Source organism: Lissotriton helveticus, chromosome 3_1 (assembly GCF_964261635.1).
Source record: "Lissotriton helveticus chromosome 3_1, aLisHel1.1, whole genome shotgun sequence".
NCBI lineage: Eukaryota > Metazoa > Chordata > Amphibia > Caudata > Salamandridae > Lissotriton > Lissotriton helveticus.
In genome coordinates this window covers 596,930,488-596,958,286 of record NC_136061.1, presented here as the reverse complement: position 1 = coordinate 596,958,286, position 27,799 = coordinate 596,930,488, and the positions used below count along the sequence as shown (strand labels likewise).

The window sequence follows — 27,799 nt, the reverse complement described above, 5'->3', positions numbered from 1 at the left end:
TGACCAGGCCAGACCAATACCGGCCAAGACAGGACTAACTATGTCATTCTTCTACAGGAGAACACGCTGCAGGCTCCAGACCGCACAACTCACGGTCATTGACAGACACCTGCTCACCTCCGAACAGGGTCCCACGATGTTTCTATACACCAGAGCACGTGTTGACTCAACAGCCAATAAAGCACTGAATTATTGGGAAGCGCCCTTGGATTGGTCGAATTACCACGTGTGCCCCAATAGTAGATCACTTTACACAAGTCCTTCCGAAACAAAACACGTACGTTATGTGTTTAACCATGGGATTGGCTGTTTGCGACCTGGAAGTACTAAGCACCACGGACTGAAAACAATCCATACTATTTCTCTAAAGATAATTAACTGTCAACGGACATAAGGCTGAATTTACGAACTGTCCGTGTAAGTAGGGCATGTGTGCTCACTTTACGGGATTTACGTAAAAGAAAACTTATTATGGGACTGTCATGCTTATGATTTATCATTGTACCCCGGTTTGCCACGAAATCTCTTTATTGCCTTATCCACTGCGTTATCAAACATTTCTATCTGCTGTACCAAAAACGATAGGCAACATTTCACTTCTTGTACACGGAAAGATAATGTGTGTTTAGGTAGTGTGCGTTTTCGTATGTTTTAGCGAGAGAAACAGTCCATTGTGTGTTCCCACTGTCTAACTTAACTTTGATGCCAGAGCAAACAAAAATACACTGTAGATCTAAATCAGGAGATCAGAGAGACAACAATGAGTTTTACTGAAGTATTACTTTTAACGGTCACCATCATCTTGATAGAGCAGTACATAAGCATACATGCCAACATTTTAGGGGCTAGGGAGATTTAAAATTAAAAATCGGGAGAATGAAAATTCCCTATTGACTTCTATTGTAAAAATGCAATTTTAGGCGGGAGACAGCTAAAATAAGCCATTTTTGGCTTGAAAAATCGGTAGTTCCCCCGCATGAATCGGGTCTATTGACATGTATGCATATGATAGATGTCAACTATACACCTCGCCTTTTACATGCTCTTTTGCTTTATGTCTTAATTTGTCCTCTCCAGGTGCGTTACGGTGTGGCGCCATGACAGAACGGGCCTTCCAGAACCCCTATCCCGACTTCAACCCCTATCAGCTCTCCGGTCATTTTGACTCAGCCGGCAGGGTGAGTTTGTGGATCGGAGTGAATTGTGTTGTGTAGTATGCATTGCAATCAATTCACTTATAAATATTTGGCAAATATAGGTCAGAAAGTGGTCAGTTAAAAACACCATGGCTTTTCGCTACTCACATAAGTACACGCTTTTCAGACCCGTCACCATTATGCATCATCGTTGTAGTGGTGGATACTAAGGGCATACTCCAAACCCAGTGATTCTTGGTGTATCTGCAGTGAGTGCCATCACTACAGATTAACGAGACGTAGATGGTAGCATTATTATTGCAAGTTATGGAAATGATACTTTAAAGGATGCCCACCCATTTCGCTCGATACCAACAGAACGCATTGTGCAGTTGCATCCGTATCCATCCTCACAGTTGTGCTGTGTAGTGTAGCATATTAGTATTTAGCTAGAAACAGTTGTTCACAAGGAACTCATTATCAGAAAATGTTTTTCATTTTTTCAAGTGTCTAACTTTTGCAGTGATTCAATCATAAGCCTGAAAGAGGGAATGTAATATAATCCAGTTATCTAATTTAGTTAAATATTTACCTAATGTATTGTAAGGAAATAGCCCAAAGAGTATATTGATTAATACTCACTTCAGACAAAATAAGTAATATATTTATTTATAATTACAGAAAGCTCTATAAAAAACACTGGCTCACACACCACAAAGTACATAATGCATACGCAATAATTAAAGAATTGAAAATTAGTGACATTTGTCCCCATTGAAGTGACCATAAGCAACGTGCATTAAAACATGGTGACTGTATTTTTTTGAAAATACAGGTTATTGGAGTACGACGGATGCCTTTGATGATTCTGATTCCCTCTTTCAGACCAAGGACCAGAGTCTTTTCTAGTGCTTTCAAGACTATCCTTAATGATTGCCGATGACGTTTCGATCCCACTATGGATATGGGGTCTCTTCAGGATTGAGAATTCCTGGGGACTACAAAGTATTAATTTGCATTAGTGGGGTATACGAGAAAGTGTGAGAGGGCTACTTAAATAAATATATACAAGAGAAGTGCGTACCTAAGAGCACTTGAGCCCCTGTAGTAGGTGCTGAATCACTTTTAGCATAAGTCTTCTTAATCACCAAGAGTCATCACCCTTTCTTTCAGTAAATGAGGGTGAATATATATGTGCAATGGGGTAAATACCAAGAAGCGGGGGAGGCAGCGGTTAAAATTAGATTGTTTGTTTTGAGTGAAAATATTTACATGGTGACGGGAGGATTCCTAACTCACCATTTAGAATGAAATTTCATTGTTTGATCTGTTGGGCCTCAGGATGGAGACCCGGTCTATGGTTCTCAAGGTGATCCTGAGGACAGGAATACGTCTAGTGTAAAATTGGATACACATTCTTAGGGTTCAATACCTGGAAACAGGAGGCAGTATTAACGAACCTGTCCGGTCGAGATGAAAACATGGTGACAGGAGGGTTTTAAAACTCACCATGTTAAATGAATTATCATTTATTATCAGGATCGCTTCTGGATAAGAATCCGATCTGTGTATACCAATAGGGTCCTATGGATGCATCAGATGCAATTTCCTTTCAATTACAGAACCCAATGTGCGGAGTACTTAAATGAGTGGCTCACCGCAGTTCCGGTGAAGCAGAGACTTGTGATTGGAGAATCTAAAGGAGCATAATATCTTAATTAGCATATCGATAAGGAAGCCGTCGATGCTTGGTTATGGGTCCCCACTTACTTGAATCACGAAGCCGTCGGAGAATTCCAATCGGCAGTGCCTGAGGAGAGTCACTGCTCCGACCTGTGGTCTGTCGGAAAAGTTTAGTCATGGAGTCCTCCTAAGTGTGTGTACCCATGAAAATATAGAGTCATTGGGTATAACAAACTGTCCGGTAACAGTGGTCTCCCATCAGTTCACATCCAAATGTCTTTGGCATTTTTCGCATAACCTGCTCTGATCCAACTCTGTTGCTCTGCTTCTGAAACATTCTTGTACCCATTTCAACTCATCCCAAGTGTTTGTCACTTTCATTAACATGGAAAATGATATGTCCTTTTCAGATTCACATGTGAAAGCTGTATTAAATGTGCAGGCCAACAAGGCACAATACCGTGCTATTGAATCAGTGTACCTATTTCCCTTGGCAATGTAGCGATTCCCACTCTGAGCTGCACATTTAACAACTGCAGTTTCAACTGGTAACAGAAGAGCTTTTAACAAGTCTCCCACCTACACCTCATTTCTAATTGGGGTTCCTGAAGAGGTCATGAAGCCTCTCTGTGACCTTAATGGCCCAAAATCATGGACAATGCCAAAGCCATATTGACTGTCTGTAAATATAGTCAGTCTCATTTGAGCAGTTAAACTGCTTGCTATGCTAAGGACAATCAATTCTGCAACATGTGCTGCAGTAACCCCTTGAAACCCTGAAGCTTCAAGGGGACAACATGATTTATAGTACATACAGCAATAAGCTGCTCTCAGGGTACCTTCATTGTTTCTCAAGCAAGAGCGGCCTACAGAAATTCATGATCAGGCTCAATCATAGGTTCATCTTTGATATTGGGTCTAGGCTTTGTGCATAAATGCTTGGAATCCAGGCAATCATGTTCAATTTCATCACAAACCTCATTTACTGGAAGCAGAGTGCCATGATTCAAAATTTGGCACCTTTTAATTACAACATTCTCTGAAGACAGTATTCTTTGCTCATATTTCGTATCTGATTATGGGTCATGTGTTGTGTTTTTGTTCTTGTCAATAGTAGCTCCCCAGAGTGAGGACCCATTACAGTTACTGGATATCACATCACTATACTCTCACTCTTTTCCAAACTAGTGCTCACTGCAGCAACAGCTTTAAGAAAACCAGGCAGACCTATGGCAACAGGGTCAAGTGTGGTTGAAAAATTAGCCACAGGTTTAAGCGCATTCATGTGCATTTGTGTTAGCACTGAGAGAGCTCCGCCCTCTTTCTCACTGCAAAATAGAAAACATTCTTTTGTGTAATCTGGCATTCCTACTGCTAAGACACAACAATTTTTTTCTTTCAGCTCTAGGAAGGATTTCAAGCATTTGTTTACCCATGGAAGTGTATTGGAACACATCTCTGTGTGTCATCCTCAGTAAAGGTTTTGCCACTAGGGACACGTTTGGTATCCACTGTCTACAGTAGTCAACCATTCCCAGATACATCCTGACTAGCTTCTATGTACAAGGTAGATCCATCTGAAGAATTATTTCCACTCTCTCAGGTGATACCTTTCTAGCTCCTTTCTCAATTATGTGTCCCAGTTATTCATCTTCTTTCTGACAGTACTGCAGTTTACAATCCAATATTTTCTATTTGGTTTCTGCAAACCCATGATCAGAGAGTTGCATGGATTTCCAATTAACTCTCTCAAAATTCCTTACTGTATCATATTTTCAGTACAGGTGTAATTCCTGCAATTGTTTCTGGGGCCGATGGTATGGTGGTGTTCTTGAAAACACATTTGCCATTATGCCAATCTGGACTGGTTTGGCTCATCATCATAAACTTTATTTCTGTCCTCAAACCATAAAAGTGCAAATGCATATAGTACAGGAAGAGATAAGGTGCATACAGTAGTACGTTAAAATTCTGTTAAAAGATAAACTCTAGAAGATTGGAACTAGAAAATAATTAAAACGTTAAAATAGTAATCCTTTGGAGCCCCTAAAACCGGGGTAACAAGGGCCTATATCGAACAAAAGGTCAGCAGCATGGCCCGCCATGTCTCACTAGTAACAGTGCCTCTATAGTCGAGACAAAATGTGAATCTATATTGCACATAAATTGTATAACATTTCAAAAGGAGATTTTAAAAATACTTAAAAGTAATAACTCGATAGAAAATACAGTCATTTTACATTTTCAACAGGGATCTTCTGATTGCCCACATCTTGCCGAGGAATTTAGCAACTGCACAGGATGTAAGCAAACTAGTGTCAGATTTTAAAATGCGCATTGCTTCTCGATGACAACGGGTGCCAAGGCGCTTGCAAAGAGGAGCTAACCATGTAGATCTCGGGTACCGATACAGTGGACAAACAAAAAAGTACGTGGCCTATTGACTCAACAGCTGAGGGACATCCAGGACAAAACTGAGATGGAGTAGCAGACTTTAGCCAAGAGGCTATGAGAGAGTTCACCGGGATGAAGCCAAATCTGACTTGCATATAGAGCTTCCTGTCCTGCGGGACCGTTATGGCCTCAATCAATCAGGGAATTGTGAAGCTCACTACTCACCCGTGAGGGTCTCAAGGCGCTATGGGGTGGGGTGCAGCTTTGAGTCACCCGAAGAGCCACTCTTGAGGCTCTTCCTGAAGGTGTGCTGAGTGGGGGAGCATCTGATGTTGACCAGGAGCTCGTTCCAGGCCTTTGCGGCGATGTAGGAAAAGGCTCTTCCACCCGCTCTGGTTCTGCCTTCAGATATTGCTCAAATTCAATTGCCAATTTGAACTCCAAGAAGTCCGATGTGAGTCTGCCCAGCATGGATAAGTTAGTGAAGACTGGGCCACTCAATTCCATTATTGTTTCTTAATTAGGTCCCTGCTGGGGAGCAGTGCAGGATCCGTAGCGTCCCACAATCCCTCTAGCCCTGTTTCAGTAAGCACCGGTTTCAGGTTGTAAAACCATCCAATTGTCTTGAAGCGATCAAGGGCAATTACTTTGGATAAGGCAGCAGCATATGGGAGCAACTCAGGAGTAGTCCCAAGGCGTGACCAAAACAAGAAGGGGCGTAGCTTTGCCTTCTCCTTGATGGAGGTTCTGCCCATGTCCAGCCTGAGTGGGTGAAGGTGAGTGCTCTATGGAAGTGAAACTAAAGCTCCCAGGAAATTGTTCTCCGTAGTCACGAGGCCATCCGAGTTTTCAAACCCCCAACGTTCAGCACCATATAGTGCTGAGACCACTACATTGCCGTCATAGATGTAAAGCGGGCTGTTATAGGTCTGCTGGAGGAGGTGCTCTTTAATCAGAGCCCCGGTAATATGCCTATCTTGGAGAGTCCGCTTCACTATATGAGGCTTCCATGACTGATCACCGGAGAGGGTCCCCAGGTACTCAAAGGTGTTCGCTCTCTCCAGGGGTACTCCACCCAGTGTGAGTTTACCGTGGTATGTTTTGTGGAGGTTCAACATTAAAAGTTTTGTTTTCAAGGTATTGATCTCCAAACCTCGCACGGTACAGAAGGCCTTAAAATGATCCAGAAGCAACTGAAGACCTCTAGGGTTTTTGGACACGAGCAGCGTGTTTTCGGCAAATAGCAATGTTACTACTTTGGTACCACCCCAGAGTGTGGGTATCAGCAGGGATATCAGAGAGGTACTGAACGACTCCATTAACAAAAAGCGAGAAAAGTGTAGGGGGAAATACACAGCCCTGTTGAACCCCTTTGTTAACTTTGATCGGGTCTGTTAGCTGTCCTTGACTACCCCTGCGAACACTTGCATAGTTAGCCTCATGGAGGCAAATAACTAACGATAAAGCATCAGGGGGAGGCCCATCTCTTTTAGAACACACCAGAGCTTATGTCGTGGTATCAGGTCAAAGGCAGACCTTAGATCGGTGAAAGCAACGTAGAGGCTTCCCTGGCCAATAACTACTGTCTTCCATGTCAGTAAGAGGAAGCGAAAGACCAGGTCGATATTGCTAGTTTTTTACCTCAACCCAGCTCGGAAGCGGGACAAGATGCAAAAGCCACTGATCCAGGCCTGTATTTTCATAAGGCGGGCGCGAGCGAACACCTTTTGAACACTGTCTATCAGACTGATAGGCCTGTAGTTGGAAGGTGACAATCGGTCACCCTTCTTATAGACTGGGATCACCTCAGCTCGCTTCCTGGAAGCTGGAATTGGGGCACCCGCTGCAATGCCATTAGCTGGTGCCAGGATATAGGTTTTCCAATTCTCAACGTCACTAAGAAAAACATCACGAGGAATGGCATCCGGTCCAGTGCCTTGGCCCTTAAAATGGAGTTAATGATGGACCTGATTTCAGTTCCTGTGAAGAAATCAGTAGTGGATGAATGAGTGTGATCGAGGGTGCAGGCTACAATATCTGGGTAATGAGGCTCGGAGTATAGTGTGGAAAAATGATCATGCCAGGCTGCAATGGAATTGTTGTTGGTCGGTGGCGGGAGCCTGTTGACTTCCCCCCTAGTAACTAGAAGACAAAATTGCTTGGAGCCTTTCCTATTGCAGGCCTCCCTGATTAGCGACCAATGGTTCTCCTCCCATTCCCTCTTTCCTCAGCTGCCTTATAAGTCCTCCTTCTCTCAGCTTTGCCACATTGTTTGCCCTAAATGGAGACAGCAAATTGACATTTGAGGCTCCTACACTCCTGGTCGAACCAGGCAAAGTGTGACCTGGTCTTTCTGCTAGTGTCCTGGGGGCGTAGTGGTCGTCTAAGGAGAGTGGCCAACAGACTGAAAAGATGACTGTGACAAGTCAAAACCTCACCCAGCTTTCCTTGTTTATCAACTAATCTAGATAACTTTGTGATGCCGTGTCGAACATTAAGTTTGATTGCTTCGAGTTTCTCCGCATCAAGGATACCCAGGACCAATTAAGCCGTCTACTATCATTGGTTGGGCATACCTCTGTAGTCGTAAAAATGGGGTGGGTTTGATTTGTGTACATGACCCAGGGCGATGCCAGGGAGAGCTCTAACGGATTGTGGTCACTATCTGTGGTGGACCCCACAACTATGTCGTCCACCATGGGCCACAATCTCAGATTTAACAAAAAGTAGTTAATACAGCTTTTATTGGTGGTTCGGTTGAAAGTGTTGGCCCCCATTTTATCAGACTTGGTACGGCCATTGGTAACCCTCAGTCTGTACTCAAGAGTTAGGGCGTTAAGCTGTAGTGCTGCCTGTGACCATTTGTTTGATAGGAGGTAAGTCAAGAGGGGGAACATGCCACAGCTCATCCTCCTCCCTGGTCCCACATATGTCCTCCTTTGCTAATGGCTTGAAGGTGACATTGAAGTCCCAGTTATGATTATTGGAGGCTGGGTGTTCCTATTGTCTAGTAGGTCTTCCAACTCTTGCAGAGTAGACGAATGCCTTCCTGCACTTCATGTCTAATGCAGTACCATTATTACCCCTAAGTTGGACAGCTAAGATGTTGGGCTGTTAGAGTGGAGATTGAGGATAGTACATGCAAGCAAAGTTTGTACCCAAATCAGCAACCCCCCTGTGGACCTGCCTGGTTTGGTGGTACTAGCTGGGCAATGGAAGGTGAGGTAACCTAGTATGTGAATGGTGGTGGTACTCCAGGTTTCCTGGAGGATGCATATGTCAAAAGATTCGATAAATTGGATCCAGTGCAGGAGAGCCATTTTCAATCTCACCCATGCCACATTCCATGTCACCATATTGAGCCCATTGGGCTTTATATGGCCTTGGGCCGTTATGTTGTGTGTCCTCTACACTGCTATCTTTATGCACTTCTGGATGGGATGTTACTATGAAAAAAGCTCCCTCCTTGTGCCCGGCCATTTGGGTCAAGGGCTTGATGATCTTGTCGAGGCTACTAGGCGTATGGGTTGATAAGGGATTTTCTACACAGGTGCTATCTTTGATCACAACGGTATAGTGACTACTTGAGCTCGCGGAGTGTGGATTTGTGAGATCAGAAATACCATGGTGTGCGAGTCAATCATTAGATGTGAGGGGTGAATCTGAGCCCAGATGGGAGGCCCAGTGCTGGGGAGTTTTTAGTGATGGGAGCTGAAGGGGTCTATACTTAAGTTGGATGCCGGAGGGAATGAGAAAACTAGTTCTAGGTTCAAGAGCTATCAGGTTGTGGGCCATATTCCTGTCTGCAAGATGTAGTTCTATATAGTCTGACTGGGTGTTGGGGCTTGTTATCCATTTAGCACCCAACATGTCATCCCTTATCACTAAGCAACATCCTCATACATTGCGGAGCCAGTATATGTTTTTATTAATTAGGGAGTCTTTACCTTCGTGTTTGACATGAGGAGCAACTTTGGAGACAGTCATGAAAATACTCTTGGGGGCAATTGGGTCTGTCCATACTGTCGTTAGAAGATGGCCGGGGTGCCAGAATTGGGGAGTCAGGGGGAGACTTCTTAGCTTAATCGGAGCCAACATATACTTGAGGGCCAGTATTGGCTTGCGGCCATGCTTCTTGCGTCCCCCTAGCAACTATACGGGTATCAGGTGGTAGATGATATTTCCTGTTGGCGATGTTTAGGGGCTTATGGCAGGATGCTGATACAGGTAGAATTGGGCAGCTGGCAACTTGGAACAAATTTAATAGCTAGGCAGGGTCTGTTTGGGAGGTTGGACTGGTGAAGCCCCTCTGGCTGTTAATCCGACCTGTTCAGTAAGGACTAGGACAGCAGACTTTAGATGGGTAACTTCCATCCTCAGAACTTTCATGATCCTAAAATTCTCATTATCATTCAGGGATAACCCACCTAGGGAGACCTCTCCCCCCGTTACAGCTCTTGCTCCTCCCTTTGCCATATCAATATTTGGTCCCCCATCCCCTCTCCTCCCTTTTGAGCACAACTCGTGTTCTGGAGCCGTAGGAATCTGTTGGATAAAACAAGGTCAGAGTCAACAATATCAGCAGGGTCCTGACCTATTTCTGTGGTGGGCAGTGTGGCGGTCCATGGCTCAGTTTCAACAACAATGGGGGACAATTAAGGATGGCTGCGGGAAGAGTTAGTGGTGCTGCGTGTAGCAGCTTTGCTAAACATCTGGGGAATACGTTTTTGCAATTTAGATTTTGGGGTGGTTGGGAGATCAATCATGTTGGGAAGGGTAGATGATTCAGACAGGGCGGGATGGGACGTTTGGTGCAAGGATTTCCCCGCATTCGATTAAGAGGTCATCGATGCGGTCTAAAACGCAATTAATCGCTGATGGCTTACAAGCCTGCTTGGCTTTGAGGGGCTTTAGCCGGCCCCCACACCCATTCCAGCCCCCGCACACGGATTTCCTTTTTCCCATAGCTTCCCTTGGGCTCACTGGAGCACAGAAATGCGGATAAGCGGGATTAATACCAAATATATAACAGACAGCTGTAACCACACTATAGTCCCTGTGGACCTTTTAGCACCAGATGCACTTCTCCCCTATTTTTTGAGCAAAAGGAGCCGGTCCTTAAGTAGGTTCCAAGGCGCCGGTGTTCCAACAGAGAAAAAGACATAGGTGAGTCACTAGGGCGCTACAGAGTGGGGGCTTTAAGTACAACATTAAAGCACAGGGCAGCAGTGGAGCAAAATGGATGGACTTGTCACAAGTGGGAGAAATGCATACAATAATTCACAGTTGCGTAGCTGCGATCAGTCGGTCTCTATGTAGTGTTGTTGCTTCAAAAGAACAAAGGGGGGTGGCCCACCCCAGCCTCCTCTGGGCTATGCCGGGCACGGATAGGCCCACCATTAGCTCGGGCTTTGCCCGGGTGCAGCCCGAGCACGTCCCGCGCATCAGGGCCCTGCAGCCGCTTTTGTGCACCACCGGATGCTGGCGAATGATGCGGAGGAAGCGGGCAAGTCTGGGGGCTGTGGTTCCGTGCCCGGCTCTGAGAAAGCGTATGTCGCGCATCGGAGCCCTGCAGCTGCTTTTATGCGCCTCTTGGCACTGGTGAACGCAGCGGAGGAAGCGGGGAAGTCTGGGGGGCTGTGGTTCCTTGCCCGGCTCTGAGGAAGCGCGTCTCTGGTTTGACTCTATTAATCAGCCCAGTGTCTTTTTCTGTGAGATCCCACACTTCTGGGTTCACAGTTTCTCTCAAAGCAGAAGGCAATTCTTCAATTGCATTAATGGAGACAAGCTTATAGCTGTCTTCTGTTGAACCATTTTATATTCCACATCTTCTTCATCAGTTTGAAATTCAACACCTTCCAGTGCTCAGTAAATTGTACAATTTATCTTGCAACAAATCTCTCCCTAACAAGTTTACTGGACTTGTGTCACAAACAACATATTGATGATTTTCCTCAAAAGAGCTTTTATTTAAAGGGACCTTCTATGGAACTAGATTGGTAATCTGTTTATGTGAAACTCCTACATTTTGGATATTGGGGCAGGTCTTGGACTTCCACAACTCTAACAGTCAATCTGGTAGCACCTGTATCTATAAGAAATGACATGGGGTGGCCATTTACTTCACCATTTACAAATGGACCACTCCGGTCTACCTCTAAGACTGAGTCAAGCACTCAACAACCTTTCTCCCCCTCAGGCACCATCATTGAGAGGTGTCAGAGCGTAAGCCATCACTCTTGAAAACAGTAAATTGCTGAAAAGCATTCTGATCTGCATTAGGTAACTCTTGGAATGTATTTTCATTTATATTCTGAAAGGAATTGGTTTGTTTTTGGCATTTGGTTCACATTGAATCTCGGATTTCCCATATTTTGTGGGACCATTTGAGCCTGTGAGACCTGTATTATTGGGGCTTGTTTTTGCATTGGCACCTGCATCTGTTGTACTCTCCTCTGTATTGGCACATTACTGTTTGCATTATCAAGATTAAATCTAAACTCCCTCTTCCAAAGCCCGCCATTGTGACAGATGTGTCAAGGAGTCATTCTCTTCAATGATTCAACCTTCATTCCTGAACCTGGATCAACAGGTACATCTCTGCCTCTATTCTGTGAAGCATCAACATCTCCTGAATTTCCTTGGAAAGCAATCTGTGGAACAAAAACACCTTGCATACCTCCTTGATTTCCTTACGAGTAGAATTCTGGAAATCTTTCTGAACCAATTTTGTTTGAACCAACATTAATTTCTCTTTAATCTTTTCTGCTTCCTTTCTATTTTGGCACTGCAATATTTTGAATATCATAGGACTTCATTAAGGGTCCTATTCTGCCAACAGATAACTTTTTGAGTTATATAGGAACTGAACTTTGGTCTCAATCGTAAAACAAATTGAGATACAAAAATCCCCACATCCTTTTCTTCAGGGTATTCTCTTCCACTGTGCAGCTGAAACACCTGTAACAACCGCTCATAATACTCATGAACTGTTTTTTTAAATTTTTATAAACTTTTTATTGGTAGAAACAAAAAGCAGCAAAAAAACAGCGTATGAGTCCACAGAAAACAGATGCATATCGCCATGTAGATGACATAAGGGAACTGCAGAGACCCATGTGCACCCAATCGCAGTGGCAATATCAGATACGACCATTAGGTAGATAACAACATCAGGTCAAGGTTTCAGGGTACAGATTTGCGACATATAATAAGTAGTACACAGATTAGTATGTTACTCATCACCACGTATAGTCATATTATCAATATCAGATAAGTCCATTAGTTTGAGTTGTTCATGGAGTAATTCAACTGTAGGGGATAGGCAACTATCGCCCCTGTATCTATCCCACCCACCCCATTTATGGTCCCATTTTTTTGGGGGCAGCCCCTGTATTTAAAGACATCTTTTCCGGCTATGATTGCCCTGTCCATGTTAACTGCCCAATCATGCACAGTCGGGACCACTCCCACCCCCCATTTTTGTGCAATGTTACGTTTTGCAATGGCCCATCCCAGTGAGGCCCATGCTTTCTCAGTTTGTGTTAGATCCGTGGCTTCCCAAGTATTTAATAGTTGGGGGAAGCCTTCAGAGCCTTACCATCCGCTCTTTCCATCTGTTTGGCGATAGCCCCCCAATATAAGTGCACCACTGGGAAGTCCCAGACGATGTGGAAAAAAGTTCCCGGTAGGTGGCATTGTTTAAGGCACATGGGATCCGTCCTCCTACCCATTTTGTCCAAGGTCCCCGCATCGAGGTATACCCGGTGAAGGATTTTCAACTAAACCAGGCGTAATCTGATGGGGGCAGCCACTTCCCTGGGGGAGACCAGCGCGTCTCGCCAGTCATCGTCTTCAAGTTCCCCTAGGTCTGTCTCCCAGTATTGCCGCAGGTGTATCAGAGGGTCTGGGCGATTGTTTAATAGCTTCTTATATGTGAGAGAAATGGCTTTTTTATTCATGGGATCAAGTATCAGCCTGTCTTCCAGTGGACAGCCCTTGGGTAGTGGAACATCCTTGGGTAACGCTGCTTTGATCGCATGGCTAATTTGGAGATACCGGAATGTTTCAGTCTGTGTGAGTTGGTGTTTATGCTGTAGGTGTGCAAAGGAGGCCAACTTCCCCACGATCCACATGTCTCCCACCATCGATATGCCAATAAAATCCCATTTGTTGAATCCGGGACTAGTGCTAAGCTGACCCAAAAGGTCTGGTTCCCAGAGTGGTGTGGCTTTTGTGAGTTTGTTATGCCAGCCCAGTTGCCTATTCACTATGCCAGGTGTCTACTGTGCGTGCTGTGGGTCCCGTGAGATTTAGCTTGCAAGGGTTCTTGTAGAGAGCCCTATTGTAAACCCCGTGTCCCAGGAGCCAACGGTCAGTGCGGAAGTTTGGGTCGTCGTAGTCCCAATGTACCCATTTATTGATCGCAACCAATTGGGACGCCTGGTAATAGAGTCTTAAGTCGGGTAATGCAATGCCCCATCGTACCACCCCATCATCAACTTTTTTCATGGCTATCCATGGGGCTCGACCATACCATAGTAGTTCTCGTACTATGCTCCCAATATTGGCAAAGTAGGTGTCAGGGATTGTGTTAGGGGTGTTTTGCAATGCATGGAGAAAACACAGCATTGCTAACATCTTAAAGAGGGCTGCACGTCCCAAGAGAGTGAGGGGAAGAGATCGCCAATGTTTTACATTGGCTCGCACACGTGTCAGGGGTGCAAGAAAATTGGTCTCATAAAAGAGGGTGGGATCTGGCGTGATATATATGCCGAGATATATAGAGCTTGTTAATGTCACTGTTATGTCATATCATATTGCACGGGGAGCACCCCACAACACTAAGTCCAGTTAATGGTGTAACCCGAATGGGCCCCAAAGATATGGAATATATGGAGGACCCGGCGGATGGACTATGAAGGTAAGGCCAAATATAAGAGGATGTCATCCGCGTACAGTGAAATGTGGTCCTTGTGGTGCTCCGTCCACCTCAGACCACGGATCAACGGGTCCCCCTGACCCAGCCTGACAGAGCCTCGAGCACAAGGGCAAAAAGGAAGGGAGATAAAGGGCACCCCTGTCTAGTTCCCCTTCCCAGTAGAAACTGTCTAAATGTATGATTATTCACTGCTACATGTGTGGTTGGGTGGGCGTAAAGCAATTGAATCCACTTTATAAGGTTCGGACCAAATCCAATCCTCGCCAGCACAGCAAAAAGAAAGTCCCATTTGATTGTTTCAAATGCCATTGAGGCGTCTAATGACAATAGGGTTGCGTCCTCCCTGATTGTATCTCGTCTACCCAGGACCCCATGTAAACGCCTTAGATTTAAGGCCGTATTCCTCCCTGGCATAAAGCCGGATTGGTCTGGGTGTACTAGGTCGGTAATATAGAAGATGAGGCTGTTGGCCAACAGTTTCGCTAAGAATTTCGCCTCTACCGTAAGGAAGGAAATAGGCCTGTAGGCCCTACAGTCATTCAGTGGTTTGCCTTGTTTGTGTATAATTACAATGGAGGCTGTCCTGATATTCGCTCGCAGCACCCCTTTGCTCGAAACGTTCGGTGTAGATTTGAAGCAGGTGGGGAGATAGTTTGGAAGCCATTGGTTTAAAGAACTCAATCGGGAGTCCGTTGGGTCCCATGGATTTACCCAAATTAACATCTTGAATGGTCTTCTGAATTTCCAGTTTGGTGAGCTTGCCCTCTAGGGAGTCTCTATCGTGAGTGGACAGACAGGTGATTTGGATGGTCAAGAGCAGTTCCACAGCCGCGGGTGGCTGGGATGTCCCAGGGGATGTGTATACAGATTAAAAGTAAGTGGCAAACGTGTCTGTGATCAGCTGGGGGTCTGTAATTGCCTCTCTGTTGGCCCCTCACAGTGAGTGAACCCACCTTGATAGTTGCGCCAGAAGCTTCCTTGTCCTCTCTCCATGCTCGTATATCTTATGACAGGTTTATTTATTTAATTAATTTATTTATAGAGCGCCAGAATCGACTCCCGAAGGAGTATCTCTGCGCTTCGGACGGGCAGCATACGTGTAGTGCTACTGCAGCTGAATCAGAAACAGAAAAGGGTGGTCTTGAGCAGCTTCTTAAATTGTAGGTGGTCAGGACATTGTCTCAAGTGCAGGGGGAGCTTGTTTTAATAGCGGAGGCCAAGATAGGAAAGGGTCTTTCCCCCCTATTGTTGCCCTCCTAACTCGGGAAACCTCCAGGAGATGTTTGGAGCCCGAACGGAGAGCCCTAGAGGGAATTTCTCAGAGAGATAAGTGGGACCAAGATTGGATAGCGCCTTATGGACGGTACAACAAACTTTGAATTTTACCAGTTGGCGTATTGGAAGCCAATGAAGCTCCAAGATAAGAGGACGGGAGGCAGTCCTAGGGGGTACATTAACGACTAGTTACGCTGCTGTATTCTGGACTACCTGCAGTCTGCTGAGCGAAGTCTCATTAGCAGAGATCAGCAGAACGTTAGAGTAGTCCAGATGGCTTAATATAAGTGCCTGAGTCAGAGTCTTGTGAGTAGAATCAGAAAGCAGAGGGAAGACTCAACGAAGTAGGCTCAATATATGGAAACAGGCGCCAGCTGTCTGAGTGGCATGCTCCTTCAAAGTAAGGCTTGATTCAGACAGATGCCTAAGTTCTTAACAGTGGATTTAGGGGCAGGAGGGGCATCAAGATCAGCCAGCCACCATTCAGGAGACCGTAGTAAGGGGGCCTCTCCGAAGAGCAAAATCTCTGTTTTCCCAACGTTACTCTGGAGATTACTCTTCATCCAGTGTGAAATGGCTCTCATACCAGAAGAGAAGGTCAGCTGTACAGAAGGAGTACATTTGTCAAAAGGGAAGAGCAGCTGTGTATCGTCGGCGTAGGATATAGGAGTGAACCCATGCGTCCTCAGGAGATTGGCCAAGGTTGCAACATAGATATTAAACAATGTGGGGCTCAGACATGAGCCCTGAGGTACTCCCTTGGACAGTTCCATAGGTGCCGAACGATACGGGCCCAGATTGACGGTCTGGGAGCGAGCAGATAAAAAGCTCGACATCCACTGACAAGCAGAGTTTCTTAATCCAATCTCCATCAGTCTCCTGAGCAATATCTAATGTGAGACCGTGTCGAACGCGGCAGATAGGTCCAGCAGCATCAGAATCCTGGAGTGGACCTTGTCTAGGGTCATCCTGATGTTATTCGTGACCACTAGCAGAGCTGATTCGGTGCTGTGTTTGGGCCTAAAGCCGGACTGGGAGGAATCTAAGCAACCAGTGAGTTCGACATTGTTGGAGAGATGTTTGTTGATATGTCTCTCCAGTAGTTTGCTCAGGAAAGGAAGAAGCGAGATGGGACGGAGATTGGAAAGATCCGTCAGAGGGGCCTTGATGTTCTTACGAATGGACATAACTTATGCTGCTTTCCATTCAGACTGGACGTGGCCTTCTCTTAGTGAGAGATTGAGGAGATATTCAATCGAAGGAGATAGTTGATGGGCCAGGGAGGTGATGACTTTGGCTGGAATATTATCGAGGAGGGACCTTGATTTTACTGTATGGATCAGTGTTACTATATCTGCCGAGGTCAGCGGAGGGAAGCTTTCTAGCAACTGAGAAGTTACGGTTCTGGTTGATCCGATGTCATTGGGGCCAGGGGCTGGCTTCCAGACAAAACAATTTTTTCGAAGGTTTGCTCTATTTTCTGCAAAATTGTGCAATACCATTGCATAGCGTTTGCATGAGTGCCTCAATGTTCTTACAGGCCTTGGGACTCATAAAAGACTGGAGGATGCGATGTAGGATTTTAGGGGTGTTGCCAGCCAGAGCTAGTTGAGAGGCAATGTGGGTTTTACGTGCAGTTTTTATATTTGTATGGTTACTGGACAAAGTGGACAGAAAACGATCTTTATCACTCTCATCGTGGGTGATGCGCCAACGTCTCTCAAATTTCCTACAGAGTTGTTTCTGTACACACAGCTGAGGAGAGAACCAGGCAGCCTAAGGGCGTTTGGAGTGATTAGGGAGTCGTTTCAATGGTACAAGGTGGTCAATAGCCATGGAGACTGCAGAATTGTATTTAGCCAGGGCTTCTTCTATATTATCCGATGTGATATTCCGTGGAATTGAAAAGGAGGCTTGAAAGCTCTCCGACGTGACTTTCGGCCATTGTCTATGGGTGTGATGTATGGCAGAGTTAGGTTCCTTCAACTCCCTTAGGCCCTGAATGGAAAATTCAATTAGTGCCTGGTCGGCTCAATTTAATTGTAGGGGGGCTCACAATGAACACTAGGGGAGTTGAAGAAGATAATGTCCAGTGTGTGGCCAGCTATGTGAGTAGGGCCTTCATTGAGCTTGGATAAGCCCAGGAGTGCCAAGAGAGTTTGAGTCAGCATTGGAGGTGCATTCACTAGGGATGTTAAAATCACCTAATAACAAAAAGTTGCCGCTCGCAGTCACGTGGAAGGCTATTAATTTGGTAAGTAGCAGCGAGAATTCAGCTAAGGGTCCTGGGGTCGATATACTAGGGCCCCCTTCCAGCTAACTTGGGAGGAGAAGTCTATCCGAATGACTAGGACTTCCACTATGGCATTGCAGCACTGGTCCAGTGGGAGACATTAATGCTCTCTTTATGCACAATAGCAATTCCGCCCCCCACCTTTAATTGTCTGTCGAGCTTAATAAGTTTGTAGCCTTCGGTTATGGCCAGTGCAATAGAAGGAACAGAATGAGGCTTAAGCCAGGTTTTGGTATACAATTGGGGGGGGGGGTTTACCCAAATATAGTCACTGGGACCTGGGCTAGCTAAGTACTTATAGGAAGGGGTCCCAATGTAGGTAAGAACACAAAATAGAAATAATAGAAAAAACAATCACATAGACAATAAATCCAACCACACTGTTTTAATCACAATGGGGATGCGTATTCAATATCTTAAATATGCAAACATTTAGCAAAAGGTGGAGCAATGCCCCTGGGGAGGGAAGGGTGTGCGTGAAATTGTGAGGAAATTGTGATGAGGAGGGAATTCAGGTGACAGAATAATCAATACTTCAAAACCAACTGATTACAATGGTTACATACTGTGTACAAGACAAAGACATAAAGTTCAAATTGTACATCAAGATATGTCATACTCCACATAGTACAGTATATGAAGAGTTGGGACGTGGAGTTGATATTTAAAAACAAACAGTTGTCGACGTTTCGACCCTCTGGAGTACGCAGGTATGATTAATATCCTTGCAATGGGGTCTTCTTCAGGACAGGAGAAGGGGACAGACCACCTATTTAATATATACAAATGGGAGTGTTATTTTAAGATTTCTGAGTAAGGGAGATTATTTCCATTATTTAGATACGACAAAAAGAGACACACACTGGCCAATCGAATACTCGGGTTTAGAGGGAATACATACATGATTAGAAATTGGCATTCAATCTGTTAGGCATTCAATGGCACCATAAATTTGGGATGGCATTAATCAAACTCCAAATCACCTTGAATGATTATGTGTAAGAAATTTGGGAACAGAGCGAGTGAAGCCAGTGACCCGCCTTATGGTGGTACAAAATGGCAGGAGATAAAGGACAAGGTATACACTAGATTATCTGTCATTACCTTGATGACGTAAGTGCTGGAGTCGTTACGGTCGGGTACAACCTTTTGATGTGTCTGCAAAGAGAATACAGACATACTGTCTGACATGTGGCTAATTGGATAATTGGAAGAACAAAAATGTCCGTGCGCAGATTCTTACATGGTCTGAGCATAACCACATTCGAGCGGAATACAGAGAAGGACTTACCCCGTCGGAATATTCACTCCGCAGAGAACAATCGGAGATCTAGGGACTGAAGTCGTTCAATTAGCAGGCAGTGTCAATCTGGCGCTGAGTACCGCTCGGGTAAGCGCAACCACAGGTCGAGAATTGTAGATATATTTTTACACCTCTAACCTTTATGGTGGTCTCCAGGCAACCGACCATACACAACACAGTGTTTTATCTATCTCTACACGGGTGCGGGTCACCACGTGACTTCGTTCCCATGGTAACATAGGCAACCCGGAACCGCGGCTCGCCATTGCGAACTCGAGCGGTACTCAGCGCCAGATTGATTCGGCCATCGGTAAGCTTTCTATATGACCAGCTACGGCGTCGTAAATCTGTAGTCCTCAGATTAGCCGGTAGCGCCACTTATAATTTCTTTCTAATTTCGCCTAGATAGACTCGATATCACTGCCTGTTAATTGAACGACTTCAGTCCCTAGATCTCCGATTGTTCTCTGCGGAGTGAATATTCCGACGGGGTAAGTCCTTCTCCGTATTCCGCTCGAATGTGGTTATGCTCAGACCATGTAAGAATCTGCGCACGGACATTTTTGTTCTTCCAATTATCCAATTAGCCACATGTCAGACAGTATGTCTGTATTCTCTTTGCAGACGCATCAAAAGGTTGTACCCGACCGTAACGACTCCAGCACTTACGTCATCAAGGTAATGACAGATAATCTAGTGTATACCTTGTCCTTTATCTCCTGCCATTTTGTACCACCATAAGGCGGGTCACTGGCTTCACTCGCTCTGTTCCCAAATTTCTTACACATAATCATTCAAGGTGATTTGGAGTTTGATTAATGCCATCCCAAATTTATGGTGCCATTGAATGCCTAACAGATTGAATGCCAATTTCTAATCATGTATGTATTCCCTCTAAACCCGAGTATTCGATTGGCCAGTGTGTGTCTTTTTTTGTCGTATCTAAATAATGGAAATAATCTCCCTTACTCAGAAATCTGAAAATAACACTCCCATTTGTATATATTAAATAGGTGGTCTGTCCCCTTCTCCTGTCCTGAAGAAGACCCCGTTGCAAGGATATTAATCATACCTGCGTACTCCAGAGGGTCGAAACGTCGACAACTGTTTGTTTTTAAATATCAACTCCACGTCCCAACTCTTCATATACTGTACTATGTGGAGTATGACATATCTTGATGTACAATTTGAACTTTATGTCTTTGTCTTGTACACAGTATGTAACCATTGTAATCAGTTGGTTTTGAAGTATTGATTATTCTGTCACCTGAATTCCCTCCTCATCACAATTTCCTCACAATTTCACGCACACCCTTCCCTCCCCAGGGGCATTGCTCCACCTTTTGCTAAATGTTTGCATATTTAAGATATTGAATACGCATCCCCATTGTGATTAAAACAGTGTGGTTGGATTTATTGTCTATGTGATTGTTTTTTCTATTATTTCTATTTTGTGTTCTTTCCTACATTGGGACCCCTTCCTATAAGTACTAAGCCAGGTTTTGGTCAGAAATCCCAGCTCAGGCTGCGCAGAGAATAGTAGATCACAAACCTCAGTGGGATGCTTGGGTAGGGATCGGATGTTGCATACCAGACTTTTCCATCCCATCTACGACTTATCTTGGGAATTGCCTATATCTTGGTCAGAGAGGGTGGCGGGTTCAAGAATAGAGGAGCCCATACATAAAAGAGAGTGGTGAGGTACCTCCTGAATAGGTACCATCTCAACAGCATTACTCTGAAACTGACAGGCTAGACAAGCGAAGGGGCCTTCGGGGAATGGCCAGGACTCAGTCCGGCATGAGAGTGTAAGGTCGATCCTTAAATCCAGCAGTTTCCATCTCATATAGGACCAGTGGGGAACTACGCCCTTTTTAGGAGTAGATTGACCAGCGTCCCTGACTCCTGGAAGTCCAGGCGCGGATGGGCGCAGACGGGCTTGCCTTAGGTGCGCCCACTGCGCATCGTCTGGGGCATCCGGTTAAGTAGAGAGCACTAGAGCGCCAACTTCCCTCGCAACGGGAAGTGGATTAAAAGTCAAAGCTCCCTCCACACCAATCGAGCTGAACTCGCGGTGGACCGGGCAGGAATGACCTGAGTAAATAATGGAGGTGAGCAGCAATACACAACTAAGCAAAATAAAAGTGTTTAAAAGGTTCTGTGCAACATCGCTAGAGAGCAAGCTAAGCACCTTCAAAGTGCAGCTTCTATGTCAGCGCTGGTCCGCTGCCCGTCGTCAGGCGCATCCGGTTAAGTAGAGGGGGTTGGGGCACAAGAGCGCCAACCTCCCTCGCAACCGGAAGTGGATTAAAGATCAAAGCTCCCTCCACATCAATCGAGCTGAACTCGCGGTAGACCGGGGAGGAATGACCTGAGCAAGTAATGGAGGTGAGCAGCCATTCAAAACTAAGCAAAATAAAAGTATGTAAAAGTTTAAAAGGTACTGTGCAAAATTGCTAGAGAGCAAGCTGAGCAGCTACAAAGTGTAGCTTCTATGTCAGCGCGCGTCAGGTTGACTTGTACCTTGCCTTGGCAGCGTCTGTTAGGAGCTGTCGGTAATCAAGACGTACCACCGCAAGCAAGTGCTGCGCTTCTTGGTCGGGGGGTGAGTGCCAAGGCTCTCTCCTCCCTGTGGAGGATGTCTTCCTCGATCTCTACTATGCGTTTCGCGAGTGGTCTTTTATGAACGACCATCAATGCCAGGGCTCTACCTTTCATAACAACACCAAACGCACTCCATAGGATTTCAGCTGAGGAGACCGATCCAACATTTTATTTAAAATAGAGGCCGATTTCTTTGGTTAGTGTCTCCCTAATATAAGGTATCCTAAGCGCCCAGGGGTTTATGGTCAGGGTGGCGCGTCGTTTGGGTGAGCCGATTGTAATAGTTGTAAGGATCAGGGAGTGGTCGGAAATTCCGTGTGCCAGGCAGCGGGAGTCAGTAAACATGTGAATACCCTGAGCGTGAGTGAACATGTGGTCTATGTGTGATTGGCTATTGTGGGCCTCAGAGTGGAATGTAAATTGTACGGCCGTTGGGTTAAGTCGTCTCCAAATATCAACGAGGCCTAAGGCGGAGAGGAGCTCATCAAGTTGGGATCCCCTCTGAGGGTCTTTGCGGGGCTGGAGGCGGTCTCTGGCACCATCTATTGTAAGAATAAAATCCCCCCCATACACCAATAGACCTAGCAGAAGATCAAGAAGGAGTGTTCCAAGGTCCCTCAACATGGGACGTTGCAGTCCAGGGGGGACATACGTCAATATGATATTGAGAGTCTGCCCCTCCCAGGTGCCCGAGAGCGCTACATATCTGCCCTGTTCATCAGACCAGGATTTGTGTATTATGTATGGACATCCCATATGTAGGATTACTCCAGCCCCTTGCGACCCCGATGTAAGCCCTGTGTGGGCGACCAGGCGGTACCTCCATCTATTTATTGCGCCGCAAGAGTTGCCAATTAAATGTGTCTCTTGAAGAAAGACAATGTCTCGCGCCTGTCACTTCAAGTATTGGAGAACTATTCCTGGTTTGATTTAGTCTCCCAGGCCATTACATTCCATGTGAGGAATTCAAGATCTACGTGTGAACCCATAGGTGGAGAAATGTTATGGTTGCTTTGGCTTCTGTCTCGTGCGGGAGTGTATTGAAATCTGGAGTCATGTAGCAGAACTAACCTGATTCCAGATTCTGATGATTCCGGCTGGGACGGTTGCTGAGGCAGGAAGACCTGTACTTCTCTCCTTCAATAAATTAACCAATGGACTTCAACTTACCTTGACTACTGGAACTTTATACATACAATATTTGGCGACGATCCTGGTTCTGTCACCACGTCTTACTCGGACCCCTATCTTCATTTTTGCTTCTTCCGACGTTTGGAAGTTTCCAACCTTCTCAAAATAGACAACGATTACTTCTTCTGCTTCTTCGTGAGTAATTTCCCACTCGCTGTGACTACAGGTAACCTGGCATGTTTTTTTTACACTTTTGGCATAATCTATCTTAAAACAAGACGTTAGCTGCTCGCGCAACTTTAAACTCGCCTTCATGCGCTGACTAGCGACATCATTTCTACGCGCAAGCAGCGAGACACTCCTACGTGCGAGCTACGTTGTGCACGTCACTGCCTTCATCCCACGTCATCACGCTTTCACGCACAGCGGCCATTTTGTATTGTTGCCAACCAAATTTTGCCAACCACGTTTCGTTTTACACGCTTTCATCGTGTTTAACGTTACCAGTGCCACCAAATTTGTTTTATTTTCTTTATGAAACTGATTTATGGACCAAAAAGATATACATATTATCTTACAAACACACGTTTAAAGTGTTGATTCACAATTTTGTCTATTTTTAAAATTTTATGAATTTTATTCTTAAAATTTTTATGCTGTACAACGGTGCCATTTTAAGCATTCATTTGATATTTTCCTGCCTCAGCTTAATTCCGCATACAGTATTTGATTTTTAAAATTAAAATGGCCACAACAGCTAATTCTACGATTGCACCACCTCCTCCATTTTTGATTGATGGTGATACTCCTACCATTGAATGGGAAGAATGGATAGGTATTTTTGAAAATTATCTGGAAGCCATCGATGGATTGCGATTTCCTTTAACACGCAAAAAAGCTATTTTATTGAACTCACTTGGTAAAGGAGGTCAACATGCTTTTAAATTCTTACCGGAATTATGTGGTGCGGATGGTGAACTTGTTGATAACCCTTATGTTGAAGCAAAAATGAGACTTGAAAAAATACTTTGGAAAAAAAGTGAATATCGTCATGCAGAGACACAAATTTTATACTATGCCACAAAAAGATAAGGAATCTGTGGATCAAATGATTACTCGTTTAAGGGAACTCTCATTAAAATGCGATTTTGGTCCTATGACAGATCAAATGATCAGAGATCAGTTGATCGTTCAATGTAAAAATAAGAGGATGCAACAAAAACTTTGGGCTGCCAGAAATCCAAGTTTAATGGAAGCTATTGCTATTGCCAAAGTCGTTGAGGAGTCGGATAAGTGCATGGAGGAGATGCACAGTTTGGAATTAAAGAAGGATGACTCTATTAATGTTGTGAACAAAGTAGATAAGAACATTGCTTCTACAGATGTTAAACCCAAACACTTTGTCTCTACTGATGTTAAACCTAAATTTGCAAATTTTAAACAGAAAGGCAAAAATGTTGTTCCTTTTGAGAACAGTAAATTTGTGGGTTGCTTTCGCTGTGGGAGTATGTCTCATGCAGCGGATTTTACAGGTTGTTTTGCCAGAGATAAAACTTGTATGAAATGTGGGAAAAGAGGTCATATTAGTAAGGCTTGTAGATTTCCTTCACTTAATAGGGTTGCATATGTTGATGATGACACTATTTCTAATGAAATGTCTTTATGTATAGAAGAATGTTCTGATATAGGGAATTGCTTCTGTGTTGGTCTTCAAAGACCAAAAGCTGTCTTTGTTGTGAATGGAGTTGCTATAACGCTCTTAGTTGATCCTGGATCTATGTTTTCAATTATTCCTTTTCGTTTATTTAATGAATATTGGCCTAACTTATCACTTTATAAAAGTGATATCACTCCGAAGGGATATGGAGGCCAGATTATCGACATTAAGGGTGTTATGGATGCTTCATTTGGGTTCAAGGGCAGATGTTCGTCTGGGAAAATCTACATTTCTGATGAGGGTTCAGCTATCCTAGGCTGGATACAACAATATGATTTGCACATCATCTTAGATCCGAGGTCTGCAGAAAGTGTTCTTGTGGTTGATGATTTTCCCAACATTGATACTATTCTGGATAAATACAGTGATGTGTTTCGCACAAACTTAGGCAAACTAGAAGGTTATACACACAAGATAAAACTTAAAGAAGATGCTTCTCCTGTGAGACATTCCCTTTGGAGAATTCCCATTGCCATTCGCAATGAGGTGAAAGAAATGTTAAATGATATGCAGAAGCAAGATATAATAGAGCCTGTTGAGGTCTCGGAGTAGCTTTCCCCAGTTGTGGTCACTAAAAAAAAGGACGGCAAACTTCGTTTTTGTGTGGACCTTAGGTCCCTCAACCAGAATATTATTGTGGATAAGTTCCCTCTTCCAAATATTTCTGAAATGGTTCTTCTTATGGACAAAGCAAAGTTCTTTAGTAAGCTCGATCTTCGTTCAGCCTACCATCAGGTTGTTTTACACCCCAAGTCCAGGGAATTGACTGCTTTTGTTACTGTTGAGGGAGTGTTTCAATTTAAAAGGTTACCATTTGGGCTGGCCTCTGCGGCCAGCGTGTTCCAATGCATGATGCATTCCTTGTTAAAAGACTTGAAACATGTTCATTTTTTTCAAGATGATGTTTTGATTACTGGAATTGATGAATCAGAACATAATGTTAATTTAGCCAAAGTATTACATGTATTTTCAAATGCTGGTCTCTTCTCAGAAAGGATAAATGTCAGTTTTTATTAACGGAGATAGATTATCTAGGATACACCATCTCTCATTCTGGAGTGAAGCCAAAAGAGGATTTATTGAAAGCTATTAGGTGTGCTCCTGTGCCCTCAAATAAGGATCAACTGAAATCCTTTTTAGGGCTAGTGGAGTATTACTCCAAATTTGTTTCAAATTTTGCCCACAAGACTGAAGCTTTGAGGTTACTACTTAGGAAAGGTATGCAATTTGAGTGGGGTTCACAACAATCTGATGCTTTTGAAAAAATTAAACTAGAAATTGTCAATGCAGGTATTCTTTCCACATTTGAACCTGGTAGAGACACCTTTGTGACTGTTGATGCCAGTGATCATGGTATTGGTGCCATTCTCTCTCAAAGGAAGAGTGGTGTGGAAAAAACTGTGACTTTCGCTTCACGCACTCTTAGTGCCTCTGAACGCAATTATGCAGTGATAGAGCGTGAAGCGCTGGCTGCTGTTTGGGGAGTCTCTCACTTTCGTACTTATGTGTGGGGCACGCATTTTTCTTTAAGAATAGATCACAAACCGCTTATTAGGATTTTGTCACCTGGAGGAGCTAATAATGGTTCTCCTCGTCTGATGAGATTTGCTGCAAAATTGCAGGAGTATGATTTTTCCTTGCAACATATCTCTGGCTGGAAAAATGTGCAGGCAGACTGCTTGTCTCGGCTATCTATTAGATCTGAAGAGTGTTTTGATTTTGATGATGAAACTGTTTGTTTGGTTGCTGGCTTTGATGATGTGTGCTCAAATGGTTTTAATTCTATTTCTAAAGATGAGTGGCATCAAGCTGTTGTTGAGGACCCTGACTTCTGTGAGTTAATTAGTGCCATTCGTCTTGGTTGGAGAAGGGAAGGTGATGTGAAGCCTTCTTTACGTAGCTTTGTGAAACTACAGGAAGAACTTAGTTTGGGTAGTTCTGATGATTTTGTGTTGAGAGGTGAGCGATTTATACCTCCACATTCTCTTAGAAGAAGACTTTTTGTTTTAGCACACAAAGGCCACCTAGGTCAGAGTATGACTGGCAAACGTTTGAAGGCCAATTTCTGGTGGCCTGGTTTGGATGAAGATGTTAGGCGATGGGTTGAGAACTGTTCATTGTGCAAGGAGAGCGAGAAGAGGTTAAAGATTGATGCGCGTCCTTTAGGTTCAATTGCGTGTGATGAGGATGTACATTGGGGCAAAGTCTGTTTGGATTTTATTGGTCCGATGGACTACTTGTCTGGTGATTGTCGTTTTGCAATGGTTTTGGTGGATGTGTGTTCATGATGGGTGTGTGTTGAGTTCATGAAAAATATAACTACTCAGAGTGTAATTGGACAACTCAAATCCATTTTTATGAAAGAAAGTTTTCCCTGCATTTTATTGACGGATAATGGTACTCAGCTAACCTCTTCTTCTATGCGGGTGTTTTTATCAAATCATGGTATCAAACACATGTGTACATCTTTATACAATCCGCAAGGTAACGGTATTGTGGAGCGCATGAATAGGTTGGTTAAGGGCACTATTCAATTGGCTGTGCAAAGTCAACGTGATGTTCGTTGTGCTGTGGAAGAAGCGATTTGGTCTTATAATACCACTGTTCATAGCGTCACCAATAACGTTCCTTTTGAGCGCATGCGTGGTAGGTTTCACAAGACGAAGATGGTCCCTCAGTGGTTGTTTGAAGAAAGATTTCATGATGTAAACAATTCTTGTTCTAGTTCTGGCAATTGTCCTAGTGGTTTCAAGGGTAAGGTTGGTAGAGTTGAGGTTGGTGACTTTGTCAAGATTAAATTGGCAGAAAAGAATTTGGTGTGAACAAGTTTTCGGAACCTCTTAAAGTCAAAGAAGTGCATAAGTGGCATGTTGTTCTGGGAAATGGTCAGAATTGGAACTTCAGGAGAATAGCTTTGTATTCTAAGGGAGATAGTGGTGTTGCTGCTTCTAAGGGATTGGTTTCTAATAAGGACGCTAGGCTTGTTGTTAGTTCCAAGATTGTTCCGAGTTCTGTTGGCTGTAAAAGAAATCTTTATAGCAAAATTCTGCAAAGAAAATAAAACTGCAAGAAAATGTACACTCTACAAGGCAGCGCAGTGTGCCCAAGAAGTATGATGATTTTGTCATGTATTAGTTTTATTTTCCTGTTTTACATGATTTATAACTGCAGAATGTTAATTTGATTTCGTATATTCTTGTGTTTTTTATTCCATGCTTTTGTACTTATTTAGCTCGTTAAGTATCTTAGTGTGTTGTTATCCTTTTTCTTATTGTTTCTTTTTGTTCTATAAGAAAAGAAGATATGTTATGGTTGCTTTGGC

The 27,799-nt window shown here is 44.1% G+C and overlaps 1 protein-coding gene across 3 annotated transcripts in view; it reads left to right on the top strand.

Annotated features, from left to right (window-relative positions):
- Positions 1–283: 283 nt before the first annotated feature.
- LANCL1 (LanC like glutathione S-transferase 1) overlaps positions 284–27,799 on the top strand; it is a 531,190-nt gene continuing 503,674 nt past the window's right edge. For all 3 annotated transcript variants that reach the window (XM_078680579.1, XM_078680580.1, XM_078680581.1), the window contains exons 1-2: positions 284–417; positions 1,078–1,178. In XM_078680579.1, coding sequence (XP_078536705.1) covers positions 1,098–1,178 — 81 coding nt within the window. In that variant the 5' untranslated portion in view covers positions 284–417; positions 1,078–1,097. The remainder of the gene's footprint in view (positions 418–1,077; positions 1,179–27,799) is intronic.